Raw genomic sequence first — 15747 nt, 5'->3', positions numbered from 1 at the left:
TTATGACCCCCCCATAACAGTGCAGTCACCATGACTCCCCCGCCACCAGTTGGAATTTCTTATCAGTGAGGGTCACACTGTAGTCACTTCCTGTCTTAGTCAGGACTGAGTCAGCCACTTACATACCTGATATTTAATTCTTTCAGGCATAGACAGAAAAAGAGGAACACAGCATAGTTATTTGTGTGGTTGGCGCTGTACATACCCATGTCTATCTCATCATGTTGCATGTCACCTCGGGTATCCTTTAAAGAGAAACTCCGACCAAGAATTAAACTTTATCCCAATCAGTAGCTGATACCCCCTTTTACATGAAAAATGTGGTCCTTTTCACAAACAGACCATCAGGGGGCTCTGTATGACTGATATTGTGGTGAAACCCCTCCCACAAGAAGCTCGGAGGACTGTGGTACTCCTGGCAGTTTCCTGTCTGTGAACCTTGTTGCAATGTGGGAAATGGCTGTTTACAGCTGTTTCCCACTGCCAAAAAAGCATACAGCAGCTACATCACCTGCCAACACTAAAATTGTCTCCATGTAATAAATGTCAGAATGTAAATCAGGGATTTAAAAGATTTTACAATGGGCAAACACTGACTAAATCATTTATACATAATTATTGTAAAAATGAAACACTTTTTTATTACATTATTTTCACTGGAGTTCCTCTTTAAGATATGCTCTCTGAAGCTGTACTATATGCTTATAAACAGAGTTGTTCTTTTAATGCATCCTCTCTTCCCTTCAGACCAAATACAAGCCATGAAGACATAGGAAGATAGAAGATCTATGATCTCTGCCGCTCTCTCGCTGGGACCAAAAGAAATACTGACTGCTTACAAGGTCATAAGAAGGTCACCTGTTATATGTAGCCCCTCAGGTACACAACGTAAATCAAAAAACAGTGGAACGTGTTTATTAAAAACTAGAATTTTTATTATCAATTTATAAAGCGCCAACATACTCTGTGGCGCGGTACATAAGTATAAAGTCTCATCCTCCGGACCTTCTTTGCGCTCTGTGGAATTTTTTTTAAATTGCCCAGTTTGTAAATAAACACCAGTTTGGGGGTCGTATTAAATTATTAATTTATTCACACTTTGGAAAGTACTGTAATAAGTCTGTATTTAACTATGTGTACTTTAGTACCAAAACTATGGAATGGGAGGTTAAAGCAATATTCTGATGCGAATAATTAAGAAATGAAATTGTTGTATTACAGCTTAAACTGTATTCAATAAATAAATGAACTGAATGTTTTCTTTTATTTCTTTGTCTGACTTTTTGCCTACATACAGTAGTTTAGAAATGGCCTGTTTGGCCTCTATACTCTCACTGTCCACTTTACTAGGTACACCTGTTTAACTACTTGTTAAAGGGACTCAGAGCACCTCTCATGGGCTTGCCTTTAAGGCAGATGACTTCCGACAAAGTCGTGCTATGACCCCTCTGTAGGAGCGTCTTGCAATGGCCATGCGTGTCACTTCCTCTTCCTGCTTCATTCAGTGATGCACTTCTCTAACAGAGAAGACAGGGGCGACCCGGAAGTTATAACATAGCCAAGATGGCAGCCGCAATTTTTAAATTGTATTCAAACAAAAACTATTTGGTGTAGAACAGTGATTCAACCAACTGAAAGGGAGAGCACAAGCTACAGAATGGTATGCATCTTTAAGTACTTTGCAGTACTGGTCGGAGTCTTAAAGCCATGCCCATGAGAGGTGCTCAGAGTCCCTTCAAAGCAAGTCTGAAGCGAAACAAAAAAACTTATGATATTGTATGTGTAGTACAGCTTATTAATAGAACATTAGTAGCAAGGAGTCTCCTTTTTATTTTCCGTTATATAGCTTTATTTATAATATTACATCATTCTGTCATATTTGCAGTTTAAAAACCTCACTCTGGGCCATATGCAATTTACTTTTACACCTTAGTTTTCTCATAGGAGGTAATTTTTCATCTTTTATTTAAAATACCTTTCCAGCACTTTTCAACTAAAGGGATACCTAAAAGTATGTGAAAAAGTACTACCAAAATTATTTTGAGTATTTTCTTGCATTTTGGTGGCTTAAAGACGAACTTCAGCCTAAACAAACATACTGTCATTAAGGTACATTAGTTATGTTAATTAAAATAGATAGGTAATATAATCCCTTACCCACCCTGTTTTAAAAGAACAGGCAAATATTTGTGATTTCATGGGGGCAGCCATCTTTTTGGTTGAAAGGAGGTGACAGGAAGCATGAGACACAGTTCCAACTGTCCTGTGTCCTGATCACCCCTCCCAGCTGCACGCGCTAGGCAACGACATCAGAAATTCCATCATGCTTTGCACAGCATCAGGGGAAAAATGCCCCGGCAGATTTCTTTGATGGGGCGGAACTTAGCTTCTATGCAGCTAAAAATGAGGCTTGTGTAAGAAAAACTAAGTTCTGATGCTGTGAAATTGTTAAATAAACACCAAGCTTTTTCAGTGCTGCTGAGTAGATCTTTAGTCTGGAGGTTCACTTTAAAAGGCATTTTTGCAGAGTTAAAAATCACCTAGGAGAAAACTCAGGAGAAAGAGTTAATGGCATATGGGCCTCTGCCCTTTAAAGAGACACTGAAGCGAAAAAAAATTATGATATTATGATTTGTATGTGTAGTACAGCTAAGAAATAAAACATTAAGATCAGATACATCAGTCTAATTGTTTCCAGTACAGTAAGAGTTAAGAAACTCCAGTTGTTACCTCTATGCAAACAAGCCATTAACTCTCCGACTAAAGGTGGCCATACACTGGTCGATTTGCCATCAGATTCGACCAACAGACAGATCCCTATCTGATCGAATCTGATCAGAGAGGGATCGTATGGCTACCTTTACTGCAAACAGATTGTGAACCGATTTCAGCATGAAACCCTTCACAATCTGTTGTGGTGGTGGTGCTGCTGCCGCCGCTCCCCCCCCGCCGCATACATTACGTGCTCCGCCGGCGCGACTGCACCCGCTCGTCTCCGCTCTTCTCCGCTCTGGTCTCCGGCTCCAGCATGCTTCACTTCTTCCTGCCCGGCAGGAAGTTTAAACAGTAGAGCGCCCTCTACTGTTTAAACTTCCTGCCGGGCAGGAATAAGTGAAGGCATGCCGGAGACCAGAGCGGAGACAAGCGGGGGCAGTCGCGCTGGCGGAGCAGGTAATGTATGCGGGCTCTATTGCGTCGGTCGTCGGGCACTCGAACGCCGCTAGCGATGCGCTCTTTACCCGCCGGCGATCGACGGTAATTTTCCGCACGGAGCGATCGACGGGATCGGACGAAATGAATCGAAATTCGGCGTGTAGCGTGAACGATTGGCAGCAGATTCGATCCCAGTGGTCGAATCTGCTGTCGAAACGGCGGTAAATCGGGCCAGTGTATGGCCAGCTTAAAGGGATACTGTAGGGGGGTCGGGGGAAAATGAGCTGAACTTACCCAGGGCTTCTAATGGTCCCCCGCAGACATTCTGTGCCCGCGCAGCCGCTCACCGATGCTCCGGCCCCGCCTTCAGTTCACTTCTGGAATTTCTGACTTTAAAGTCAGAAAACCACTGCGCCTGCGTAGCCGTGTCCTCGATCCCGCTGATGTCATCAAAAGCGCACAGCGCAGGCCCAGTATGGTCTGTGTCTGCGCAGTACACTCCTGGTGACATCAGCGGGAGCGAGGACACGGCAACGCAGGCGCAGTGGTTTTCTGACTTTAAAGTCAGAAATTCCAGAAGTGAACCGGAGGCGGGGCCGGAGCATTGGGGAGTGGCTGCGCCAACACAGGATGTCCACGGGGGACCATTAGAAGCCACGGGTAAGTTCAGCTCATTTTCCCCCGACACCCCTACAGTATCCCTTTAAGTCTTGGAGAGGGCTGTTATCTGACTTTTGTTATCTCAACTGTAAGTGAACTGTTTACTTTTCCTCTGCTAGAGGAGAGGTCATTACTTCACAGACTGCTCTGAAAGACTCATTTTGAATGCTGAGTGCTGTGTAATCTGCACATATTATAGAATGCTGCAATGTTAGAAAAAACACTATATACCTGAAAATAAAAGTATGAGAATATTTTCTTTGCTGCTAATCTTCTAGTAATTATTCATAGTACACAACCAATTCACTATATCATATATATTTTTTTGCTTCAGTGTCTCTTTAAGCCATAAAACAAAGCAGAAATAATGATCCTTTGAACTTATCTGCAGTAAAACCTTATCACAAGCTGTCTCTCACTGTTTCTTGGCTGTTTAAGTGCTTCAGAAAACAGGACTGTATTTGACCCAGTGTATCAAATAGTTCAGAGAAGCTCTTTTGCATAGATAACAACTGAAGTTTTTTAACTCTTCCTGTACTGGAAAACAACGTGAGACTTTATTTTTTACTAATGTTCTATTTCTTAGCTGTACTACATACAGTATACAATTCATTATCACATACGTTTTTTAGCCTTACATTTGTTTTAACGCAAATAGCTTAACAGCCAATCACATGGAGCAACTCAAAGTTTTTGCAGTTCAAACAGAGCATCAGAATGAGGAAGAGAAGGGATCTAAAGGACAACACGACCGTAAAAAATTTAAACAACACATAGAGAATATAGATTTTACCCAGAATAACTAGAGAGGAGATGTACAGAGGAGAGAGATTGTGGAGAGCTTTGTAGGTTAGAGTTAAGAGTTTGAAATGTGTCCTCTGGTTAATTGGCAGCCAATGAAGAGCTTGACAGAGAGGAGCCACACAGGAGGACAGAGAAGAGAGATGAATGAGACGAGCAACCGAGTTCAGTACAGATTGGAGCGGTGCCAGTCGGTTAGTTGTTAGTCCACAGGCAAGATGTAGTAATATTTTACTAGTGTCCTAAGAAAGTAAAGGTTGGATGCAAGATATACTGTATTTTTGAGCTTGAGATGACAGAGTGAATGCGAGGAATAAATTAGAGAGAGGAATCAAATAATGGAAAGTTAATTTGGGTACAATCAAGATTGTATCATCAATGGGGTCCTTAAAGAGACTCAGAGATGAGTCAAGTGGCCGTTTTTTTACTTACCCCGGGCTTTCTCCAGCTCCATAAGCGCAGATGTGTCCCTTGCCGTCCTCCTTAGCGCCTCCGTTAAGTCGCATTCTTCTCCGGTATACGGCTCAGTGACGTCAGCGGGGGATCTGCGCATGCACGGACTTTCTGCGCAAGTGCAGAAGACCCCGACTGACGTCACTCAGTCAGATTGAGCCCGACTGACCCACGTACCGGGGGTTGATTTCAGCTGAACGGATGATTCCGGGAGGACGGCGAGGGATGCATCCATGCTTATGGGGCTGGAGGAAGCCTGGGTAAGTAAAAGAAAAAAAGGCCACTTGACTCATCTCTGAGTCTCTTTAACTACTTAACATCTCAGAGGGGCTCACAATCTTATCCCAACCATAGTCCTATGCTCACATAGTCTAAGAACAATTTTTGAGGGTAAAAGCCAATTAACCAATCTATATGTTTGTTTGGCATTGGGAGAACATACCAACTCTCTAAGTAGCTAGTGTCCTTGCCCAAGTTCAGGCCTAGCACCTCAGCACTACAAAGGTTGAGTGTTATCCACTATGCTACTGCACCACCCCAATTATGAGGCTAAGCTTAAAATTAGCTTCTCTCACCTTACAATACTTGCCAATGAGGGCATCTATCTTACCGTACTTCTTAACCTCCCAATAATGGAATTTGGGAGGTGAGATAAGAGAAAAAAAAAAACTAGCTTAATTTTAGTGGTAAGAACTCCATATATCTTGTTGGTTATGAATGCAAAATTAAATCCCATGAGGAGTTGTACAGAGTAACCATTCATAATCTAGCTGTAACAGTATAACAGAAGGCACCCAAATACGAATATATATTGCTAATGTAAAAAAAAGGATGGGGAGAAAGATTTACCTTCACGAATGAGTCGGACAGTATACTGTATGAACTATAGATTTTATTTTTTTTACCACTTGACGAGTTTGGTGATATTAAAGCGGTATTGTCACCATAAAAATCAAATTTCAACACCAACTAGTCTGAGTGTATTAAGTGATAAAGATGCTAATCCTGCATTCAAAACTTTTTCTGCTGTTATGGTTTGGAGTTATCACATACCTTAGGAACACTGGCCCTTTAATTGCCATTGCCATCAGTTGGCAAAACAGTTGCATGCTGGGGGCGTCTTTTTATCTATAACATATTCATCCTCTTCACTTTATTTCCCCTCTTCCCTTTATTTCCCCTCCTTCTAATGACATAAGACAGAGCACTTCCTACTATAGACCTCAGTGGGAGTGTCTCTGTAGACTCTGGGAGGAGGGTGGGTAATGAATACACAAATAGCAAGAGGAGAAAAGAAAGAGTGAGAGAGGAAATGATGTCAGGATTAGCTTCATTCAAAGGTAACCAAGATGGAAACTGTCTAGAATAAGACTCTCTGCTTTTCCCTTATAAAATTCACATGAATCATAACGTGGACAGTGCAATACATCTGTTATGTAAGTAGAGTTAGTATTTATCTATTTATATATGTGGTTTTTTTTATTTCTAGGTTAGCATGGGTGTCACTTGTTCTTTAAAGAGACTCTGAATTCTCTTTTTTTTTTTACATTTAACCCTGTTCAGCATTATATTCCAAGTGGTTGTGCCGCATTCCCCTGGCAGAAGGAGTGTTTTAAACCAGAGAAATAGACCTGCAAAGTTCACGATTGTGCTGCCCTGGGGAGTCAGAGCTTTGCGCTGTAACTCTGCCTCTTATCCAGTCAATCTCTGCGGATCTCTGCCTCTGCCCAGAAGACTGAGAGGGGCGGGGAGAGGCGGAGATTGACTGAAGTAGAGGCAGAGCTACGGCGCAAAGCTCTGCCTCTACCTGTAAATAGAATTTGCAGAGCCCAGGAATTTTGCCAGGATATTTCTCTGATATAAAACACTCGTTCTGCCGCGGGAATGCGGTGAATCCAGTTGGAATATAATGCTGAACAGGATTAGATTTAAAAAAAAAAAAAAAAAAAGAGACTTTAGAGTCTCTTTAAAGAGAAGCTGTTAGGTATAGGGTCTCAGAGGAAAAAAAAACACATATATCCGTAGCTAAATATTGGCTGTACTTACATTACATATGCATTTCACTGTCCACGTTTGGATTTCACAGAATTTTTATATAGTATTTGCAGAGAATGATGCTCCTGACATGGCAGGTTCCATGTTTGTCTTTCTTGTATGAAGCCAATTGTGATGTAATATCCTCCCTTACCCTGCTTCCTGATGATTCGACTCACAAAAAAGATCAGGATCAAAGATACTAATGGTTCATGATCCGGACAACACTACTGTGCAGTGAATATTAATTAGCCATGTGGCTAGGAACAATAGCGGACTCCTGCAGTATACTCTAACGGAACATGTGCCCTGTGAACAGCACATTGATTTTTCAGTGTTGTGAGCTGGGCTGCAAGTTACAAGCTGCTGTAACATGAGCCTGTAACTTCTCACTGTGAAAGCAGCCTTAGGGCGGAATTGGGAAATGAAGGGGCGGACCAAGGGAGTGCAGTGGGGAGAAGAAGCAGCCCCAGAATGCTTTGCAGTATCTTATGCTGCCTGCCGCCCTACTTAGGAGCTTGGGAATAAAGAGCCTTGCTGTTCAGCAAACATCAAAGTAAGAGAGATTTTTAACTTCAGTGTTGCCTTTTTGGCTTCCTTCTAAACTGTTTAACACAGGAGAATAGAGGTTTAAATTAGCTTTTGCAGCCTGACAGTTACTCTTTAAGGTTACTTTGTCAGGTCAGTGCCTGATATGTGTAAGGATATGGAATGTAAGTGAAAGACTTATATTAAGAAATAAGTCAGGTAGTACATAAGCCACAGACAAATGCATCAGCACCTGGCAATGCCTTTTCTGATATTACAGTCGCTTTGTCAAGTCAGTGTCTGTGGGTCAGATTTATCAAAGCATTACCAACAGTTTTTTCTTCTTAAACAGTTCTAAACAGCAGGGGAAAAGTTCTGCATGAGAAGAAAATTCTTAAATTCTACTTAATAGCGGAAGTTTAGTGTGAATTTTTAGAACTGTGGTATAGTTAAGAAAAGTGCAAATCCATTCCTAAACTGCCGCAGATTAAGAAATGCTTAATAGCACTTCTACACAGCTTGTGCAGTGCAGGCTAGGCTTGATTTGTGAAGTGCTCCTCCCCCCCGCTGAATCCTGTGCAGCGGATGTGTGCTTAATCCTTTCATTGTTGGGTAATGATGCAATACAGCAGATGTGTTAGTTACCTCAGCAACAGCAATTTACCTCACGCACTGCACTGTCTAAGAAACCTTTCTCCTATATACCAACAGTTTAAGAAGGAAACTGCATTATTTGATGGTTTCTTAATATGCCTGAGACAGTTCTGCACGGATTTCTAAAAACCTACCAACATTTTGTCCCAGACACGCTTGATAAATGCCCCCCTGTGTTGTGTAGGCATATGACGTGTAAGTGAAAGACTTGCCTACTGGGATATGTCAGGCAGTACATGAGCCCCAGACAAAACCTTCAACACTACCAATGCATTTCACAATCACTTCATCAGATCAGTGCCTGTGTTGTGTTTGGATATGGAGTGTAATGCTGGGAATACACGAGTCAACCCGGCGGCTCGATTAGCCGCCGGATCGACTCCCGCCGTGTCCCCGCAGGCGCCCTGATCGATTCCCGCTCGTCCCCGCGGGTGCTCCTTATCTTCCGCTCATTTTCTTCCCATTGTCCGCCTGCGGGGATCGAGTGCAGAATCGATCCAGCAGGGTATCGGACCTGTCGGGAATTATCAATCGAGCCGTCAGCGGCTCGATTGATAAGAATAATCCATCCATGTATGCCCAGCATAAGAGAAAGACTAAGACAGGCAGTACATGAGCCACAGATTAACGTATAACACCCAGCAATGCATTTCATGATATAACAGTCACTTTGTCAGGTCAGTGTCTGTGTTGTGTAGGGACAGGTAGTTTAAGTGAAAGACTTGCCTCCCAGGATGAATAAGGCAGTATATTCACCCCAGACAGATTTATTCATACCAGACAACATGTTTCGTGACATCACAGGCACTTTGTCAAGACCACTGATACAATACAAGACCCTGACTGCACAGAAAAAGGCAAGATTTTACTGATAGATAGTGGTCATTGCTCAGAGAGTTGCTCTTCGTTTTTTTTTCTTTCTTTATTGAATGAGCTTCTACAGCCTTTTTCCTGTACAGTAATAGATAACTAGCTGGCTTTTCCATTGCGGGGTATTATGCAGGGCTGAGTGCATTAAAAGCAGCAGCGTGTCTCTGCAAATTCATGCTTTAAACATGAGCAGAGCATTTTTCCCCATTTACCAGCCAGCCGTTTAGTTTATGAAAGCATCAATAATGCACATTTTCAGACCATTTGGCATGGAGTAGCAGATTATGGAAATGACTTAAACAATTTGTTTTAATGCGTAAGAATAATAGTAATTGGGATGTTTTCAAAATGTTGTATCTGTGGTAGTGGATAAAAGGCAATTACCGGGACTATAGACATGGAGAAGGTGTACCTAGCCTGCTGAGAAGGCGTAAAGGGAAAGTGTAGTGGTTTATTTGTGTAGTGTTACTCCACTATTTCCTATTCATGAACCCCCAATACTAAATACATAAGTTTAATCAAGTAAATATGAAATATTGCACAAGAATATTTCATATTTACCCATTTGACAAAAGAAGTAACAAGTTCCATGTGTAGGTTTCAGCCATATCACGCTAATTACAGAACAGACTGGCTCTCAGGGGAAGGACACGCCCCTTCCCTCTCGCACCCAGCACAGCAGACTAAGACTCCGCCCTCTGTTTCTAAAGTAATGTTCACAAGCCGATAAAGACTGCCTCAGGATTTATCATGTGTATGAGAGCCCCCCCCCCAACGTAGCTTAACGATCCAGCATTTAGTGACCCCTGAAAGAATTGTTCTCCCACCCCCTCTGCTCACCAGAAGTCACTGCAACATGAGTTGTGCATCATCGCTCCTCCGTGCTCCATAGCAACAGGCTGGTGACGCATCTACAAAAGTCGGCTCTGAACCATCGCCCGAGGGATCGAGTCTCGGTCCCTGCAGGTGACACCAGTATTTCAAAACATTCACAATTATTTGATTCTTACCACACACAGCATATCCAATTTTAATAGATTCCAGCAGTTTGATTTAATTACTTAGCGGTAATCACAAGTTCAGCTCGGGGTAGGAAAAACATGCCAGGAGCGGTATCCCCGAGCTGAACTCGTGCTAGCCGCCAGGAGGTCTATGCAGTGCAATGTGCGCAGCGGGCATTTTAACTCACCTCCCGGGGAGGATCCCAACATCGGCCGCCATTCTTCTTCCTCTTCTCCGAGGCTCTGCTTCTCCCTGGTGAGATCACCATCCGTCGTCATGACGACAGCCAGCAATCTCACTATAGGGTTACATCGCCACCCAAAGGATAGGGGAAAACTGCAGCGCTGGACCCCAGGGAGGTGAGTGCTGAGCTGCTGCAGATCTCTCCCTAGCAGCATGATTTTTTTCCAGGTTTTAGGATCTAAAAGCATGAAAAAAAATTGCACCACTTTTAGACCCTAAAATCCGGAAAGAATCATAACACCAAGGGAGTTAATGCTCCGCTATGGCCTATCGATCATCCACAACTGACCTAGATTTTCCGTCCTGTCCAATCTATACTTTTGATCGATTTTTGGTCAAAATCGATCAAATCAATTCCCATCCGATTCAATCAAGGTGATCAAATCTGCAGGGGATCTCGGTTTCAGATTTTGACCCCTTATGTGATTGTTTGATACCCCTGCTAGAGAGGCTCCCCAGGTCCTCCTCGCTCTTGTCACTCGTTGGGACCCTCCTTAACATCGAGCTGCGCAGTAGCACAGAGCTGCTTGTACTCACTTAGGTTCAGTACTGCCGCGCTTGTGCTTAAAGAAGAGGGCCACTAAGATCAGATTTTAACATGCCCTGGTCAGAAATCTGAGAGGTTCGCGAGAGGCAAGGAGGGACTTGGAGGATGCTGTGGGAGGCCTCTACAGCATACATGCCGAACTCTGGCCCAAGGGACTGATCTGGCCATCAAATTTGACCCCCAAATGGTTTCCCCACTTTGCATGATGTTTAGATCACCAGGGAAGCCATATTGGGGAGGGGGGGAGAAAGTCCTAGACACCAGGGAATTGTATAGGGGAAGGGCGGTCTCTAGACACCAGGGAACATTTTATGGGTGCAAGGTGGAACCTCTAGACAATGGAAAACTGTGTTCAGGGTAGGCAGGAGGCCTCTAGGCAGAGTGGAACTGTATAGTGGAGGGAGGGGGCCACTAGATACCAGGGAACTGTATAGGGGAGGAAGGGAGCCACATTGAGGGTGGCCCATGACTTGGTCCCAGTGTTCAGTTTTGGCCCACTTTGTATTTGGGTTTGACACCCCTGCCAGGATCCAGAGGCTTCCCTCTTTTTAGGTAAGTATTTCCTTTTTAACCTGAGCTTAGGCTCGGGTTCCCTTTAAATATTTATACTTATACTATACTTTTTTGCTAATTGTATTCAAATGTATGCAGATTGGACATGCAAAAAAAAAACAACAGTTGCTGCATTTGCATACAATTTTCATCAACTACTTACATTAGTAAGAGTACATAATTTTGAGTACAAATGCATGAGTCCCTTGTGAAGAAGCATGGTGGTGGAAATGGTGCCGCCATCTTGGACGCAGCATGTCCATACTGACTGTAATATCACCAGTTCACCTTCTTGCCACAGAGTCTATTTCTCATTTAGAAAAAACAGGTTGCCACGTCATAACAGGACAGCTAAGGAACCAAAGCCAAGAGGAAGGAAACCGAGAACGATTTCCACATCTTAACAAAATACTTCAGCAACTTGTAAACACCAGTGTTATTAACACTCATTAATTCTCATTAACACGTTGGCATATCTTCCTTACATTGGGAAACGCTAAATAGATTACTGAAAGCAAGCCTGAACTAAATTGTCCTCTACTTGATCTCATCTCTGCCATGTTCTGCGCACCTAAATAACATTATTTTGTTATTGCACCATGTCCTTTCACCTAGCTGAATACAGTTGTGTAATTGCTTTTTCTGTGTTTACCATATTTTTGGTACTACTAGACACACTTTTTCTCCCCTAAAAGTGGGGAAAAAAGTCACTGCATTGTATAATCCAAACGGGTGTGGATACAAGCTGTAGCCCCACCATGATGTTGGGGACTTTTTGTACTGTCCCCATGTCCTAGTTTGTCTCTCTGCGTCCTCCATGGTCCGGTCCTCCCCCCCCCCCCCCCCCCGAGTTAATAGCAGTGCCTCACGTGATCTGAGGGCATCTGCGGTGATCAGCGGCTTCTCCTCTCTCTCACTGTTCCCCAAGTGATACGATCAGCAGAAGTTGGCAGTAGCGTACAGTGAGGGAGAGGAAAAGCCGCTGATTGCCGTGGGCGTCCTTGGATCAGTTGAGACACGGGGCCTCTACCACTAACTCTGCACGGGGTAGGGGAGAAGGACACAGAGGAGACAAACAAGGAGTAGATGACACGACACAAAGACAATGGAGAACACTTGACAATAGAGGACACAAAGGGGCTCGAAGGAGGACTCAACAGGGACAATGGAGGACACAGGGGGACACAATAGGGCACGAAGGAGGACTTGAGGGGAACAATGGAAAACAATAGAGGACACAGAAGGACACAAAAGAACATGGAGGAGGACACAAGAGGACGGGGGGGGGGGCATAATAATTGGGCAGAGAACATCCACAAGACGCCCCTGCACCATGGATGCCCCAGGTTTAGTATATTTTTCCCCTGGTTTTTGTCCTCTAAACCTAGGTGGGTCTTATGGTCAGGAGCATCTTATAGTCCAAAAACTATGGTAATTGGGATCTGCCATAATGCTTTCTTTAGGTTACAGCTTTTACTGCTGGCAGTGTGAACAGCGCCATTTTAATGAAGAGGATCCCCAGGTAGCCACAGTACAGTGTGACTGGGTTTTAACTGTTCCTAAGAGAGGCTCACAAGCTACCAACTAGTGTTCCTACTGCAGTCTAGGACCAATTTTGAGGGGAAGCCTTACCGGTATGTTATTTTTGGGGGGGGGGGGGGGGGGGCTGGCCTGGGCCTTTGTGGCCTTCCCAGAAATCCAGCCCTGGTCAGCACTATGTAAAGTGCAATGTAGGGGTTCCTGGCCCCTTTCCCCTTCGTATGTGAGGGAGCAAAGAGTCATGCAACCAGAGAACCAGGCAGAACCATGATAAGCAATATTGTAGAAACCAGCACACTCCAATGAATAGTAAAAGAATCCACTGCGCTCTTATATATATATCAACCGGATGCAAGCCACCTCGTTTTCCAGGTGGGTCTCAGGCTTAATATGGTGTTCCACTAGGGTCCTCAGTGAATCACACCGCTCAGCAGGTATAAACTTTTTTAATCCTCATAAAACTTCAGATACAAAACATAAAAACTTCATTGCGCAGCAAGTTTTGACATTTAGCACATACTGCCGCGCTTCTCGCACCAATCTCCTACTTACAAGCTCCACAAAGAACTTTAGGCGTATCTAAACGGTGATCCTAGGACCCTGTTGGGTAAATGAATGTCTCCTTAGCGGCGTCCCGCACTACGACAATCCCCACACTCCTCGGGCTCCACTCCGTACACCGTTCCCAAGCGTGCTGATGTCACGCGTACTGGCTCCGCCCTACCAGGTAGTGGAACGAAAATCATACATGATTCCAAACATTTTTTACAAATAAATAACTTCAAAGTGGGGTGTGCGTAATTATTCAGCACCCTGAGTCAATACTTTGTGGAACCACCTTTTGCTGCAATTACAGCTGCCAGTCTTTTAGGGTATGTCTCTACCTGCTTTGCACATCTAGAGACTGACATCCTTGCCCATTCTTCTTTGTAAGACAGCTCCAGGTCAGTCAGATTAGATGGACAGCATTTGTGAACAGCAGTTTTCAGATCTTGACACAGATTCTCGATTGGATTTAGATCTGGACTTTGACTGGACCATTCTAAGGCCACATACACACATCAGACCATAGTCTTTTGAAAATGAAAGATCACAGACCAATCTTACCCCCTTCCATGTAGTATGAGAGCCATACTCTACACAGTCTTTTCTATGGAGCTGAACTCCCCATCAGAAAAAAATCTTTGCAAGATGCTGCACACAAAGATGCTGTACAGACACAAAAGATCAGTATCTGCAAAAGAGCTGTTCCTGCCAAAAATCCATTTCTGCAAATTGCAATGATAGTCTATGAGATCTGCAGATCATCATACACACATGATTTAACTGACATTCATCTGCAGATCAGATCCACCAGGATGGATTTTCAGATCTGCGGATGATTGCTAGATCTGCAGATGAATGTCAGTTAAATCATGTGTGTATGATGATCTGCAGATCTCATAGACTATCATTGCAATTTGCAGGAATGGATTTTTGGCAGGAACAGATCTTTTGCAGATACTGATCTTTTGTGTCTGTACAGCATCTGTCTGTGCAGCATCTTGCAAAGATTTTTTTCTGATGTGGAGTTCAGATCCATAGAAAAGACTGTGTAGAGTATGGCTCTAATACTACATGAAGGGTGGTAAGATTGGTCTGTGATCTTTCATTTTCCAAAGACCATAGTCTGATGTGTGTATGAGCCTTAACACTTGGATATGTTTTGTTTTAAACCATTCCATTGTTGCCCTGGCTTTATGTTTAGGGTCGTTGTCCTGCTGGAAGGTGAACCTCCGCCCCAGTCTCAAGTCTTTTGCAGACCCCAAGAGTTTTTCTTCCAAGATTGACCTGTATTTGGCTCCATCCATCTTCCCATCAACTCTGACCAGGTTCCCTGTCCCTGCTGAAGAGAAGCACCCCCAGAGTATGATGCTGCCACCACCATATTTGACAGTGGGGATGGTGTGTTCAGAACAGGCTTTCTCAACCAGGGTTCCCTGGAACAGGGTTCCTTGAGTACTCTGCAGGGGTTCCTTGGCATTTTCCCCCATCGTGGGGAAAGTATAATAGAGCACACTATAATAGGTGGTACTGTAACAAGAAGCACAAATTTGGGGGCTCAGGAGACAGTATAATGAGTGGCAGTGTAATGGGGGTAGTGAAATAACAGCCATGCATACTTTTAAAGACCATGCCTCCTGCAAAATAAATGCAGGGGTTTCTCGAGACCAAAACATTGTTTGCAGGGGTTCCTTGAGATCCAAAAGTTATATTAAGGGTTCCTCCAGGGTAGAAAGGTTGAGAAAGGCTGGTTCACAGTGATGTGCAGTGTTAGTTTTCCGCCACACATAGCGTTTTGCATTTTTGGCCAAAAAGTTCCATTTTGGTCTCATCGGACCAGAGCACCTTCTTTCACATGGTTGCTGTGTCCCCCACATGGCTTGTGGCAAACTGCAAACGGGACTTCTTTTGCTTTTCTGTTAATAATGCCTTTCTTCTTGCCTCTCTTCCATAAAGGCCAACTTTGTACAGTGCACAACTAATAGTTGTCCTATGGACAAATTCCCCCACTTGAGCTGTAGATCTCTGCAGCTCATCCAGAGTCACCATGGGCCTCTTGACTGCATTTTTGATCAGCGCTCTCCTTGTTCGGCCTGTGAGTTTAGGTGGACGGCCTTGTCTTGGTAGGTTTACAGTTGTGCCATACTCCTTCCATTTCTGAATGATTG

General features: G+C 43.7%; 2 protein-coding genes across 4 annotated transcripts in view; both read left to right on the top strand.

The window, feature by feature from the left end:
* The window catches only part of ARL6 (ADP ribosylation factor like GTPase 6), a 90429-nt gene extending 89175 nt beyond the window's left edge, over positions 1-1254 (top strand). For all 3 annotated transcript variants that reach the window (XM_068270641.1, XM_068270639.1, XM_068270640.1), the window contains one exon: positions 748-1254. In XM_068270641.1, the coding sequence (XP_068126742.1) occupies positions 748-773 (26 nt within the window). In that variant the 3' untranslated portion in view covers positions 774-1254. The remainder of the gene's footprint in view (positions 1-747) is intronic.
* The window catches only part of CRYBG3 (crystallin beta-gamma domain containing 3), a 294639-nt gene continuing 279683 nt past the window's right edge, over positions 792-15747 (top strand). Inside the window, exons 1-2 of the mRNA XM_068270638.1 lie at positions 792-879; positions 4707-4808. Of these exons, the coding sequence (XP_068126739.1) occupies positions 4762-4808 (47 nt within the window). The 5' untranslated portion in view covers positions 792-879; positions 4707-4761. The remainder of the gene's footprint in view (positions 880-4706; positions 4809-15747) is intronic.

This window comes from Hyperolius riggenbachi, chromosome 2, assembly GCF_040937935.1.
Source record: "Hyperolius riggenbachi isolate aHypRig1 chromosome 2, aHypRig1.pri, whole genome shotgun sequence".
In the NCBI taxonomy this organism is placed as follows: Eukaryota; Metazoa; Chordata; class Amphibia; order Anura; family Hyperoliidae; genus Hyperolius; species Hyperolius riggenbachi.
The sequence above is the reverse complement of the archived record's forward strand: the minus strand, read 5'-3'. Positions and strand labels throughout refer to the sequence as shown.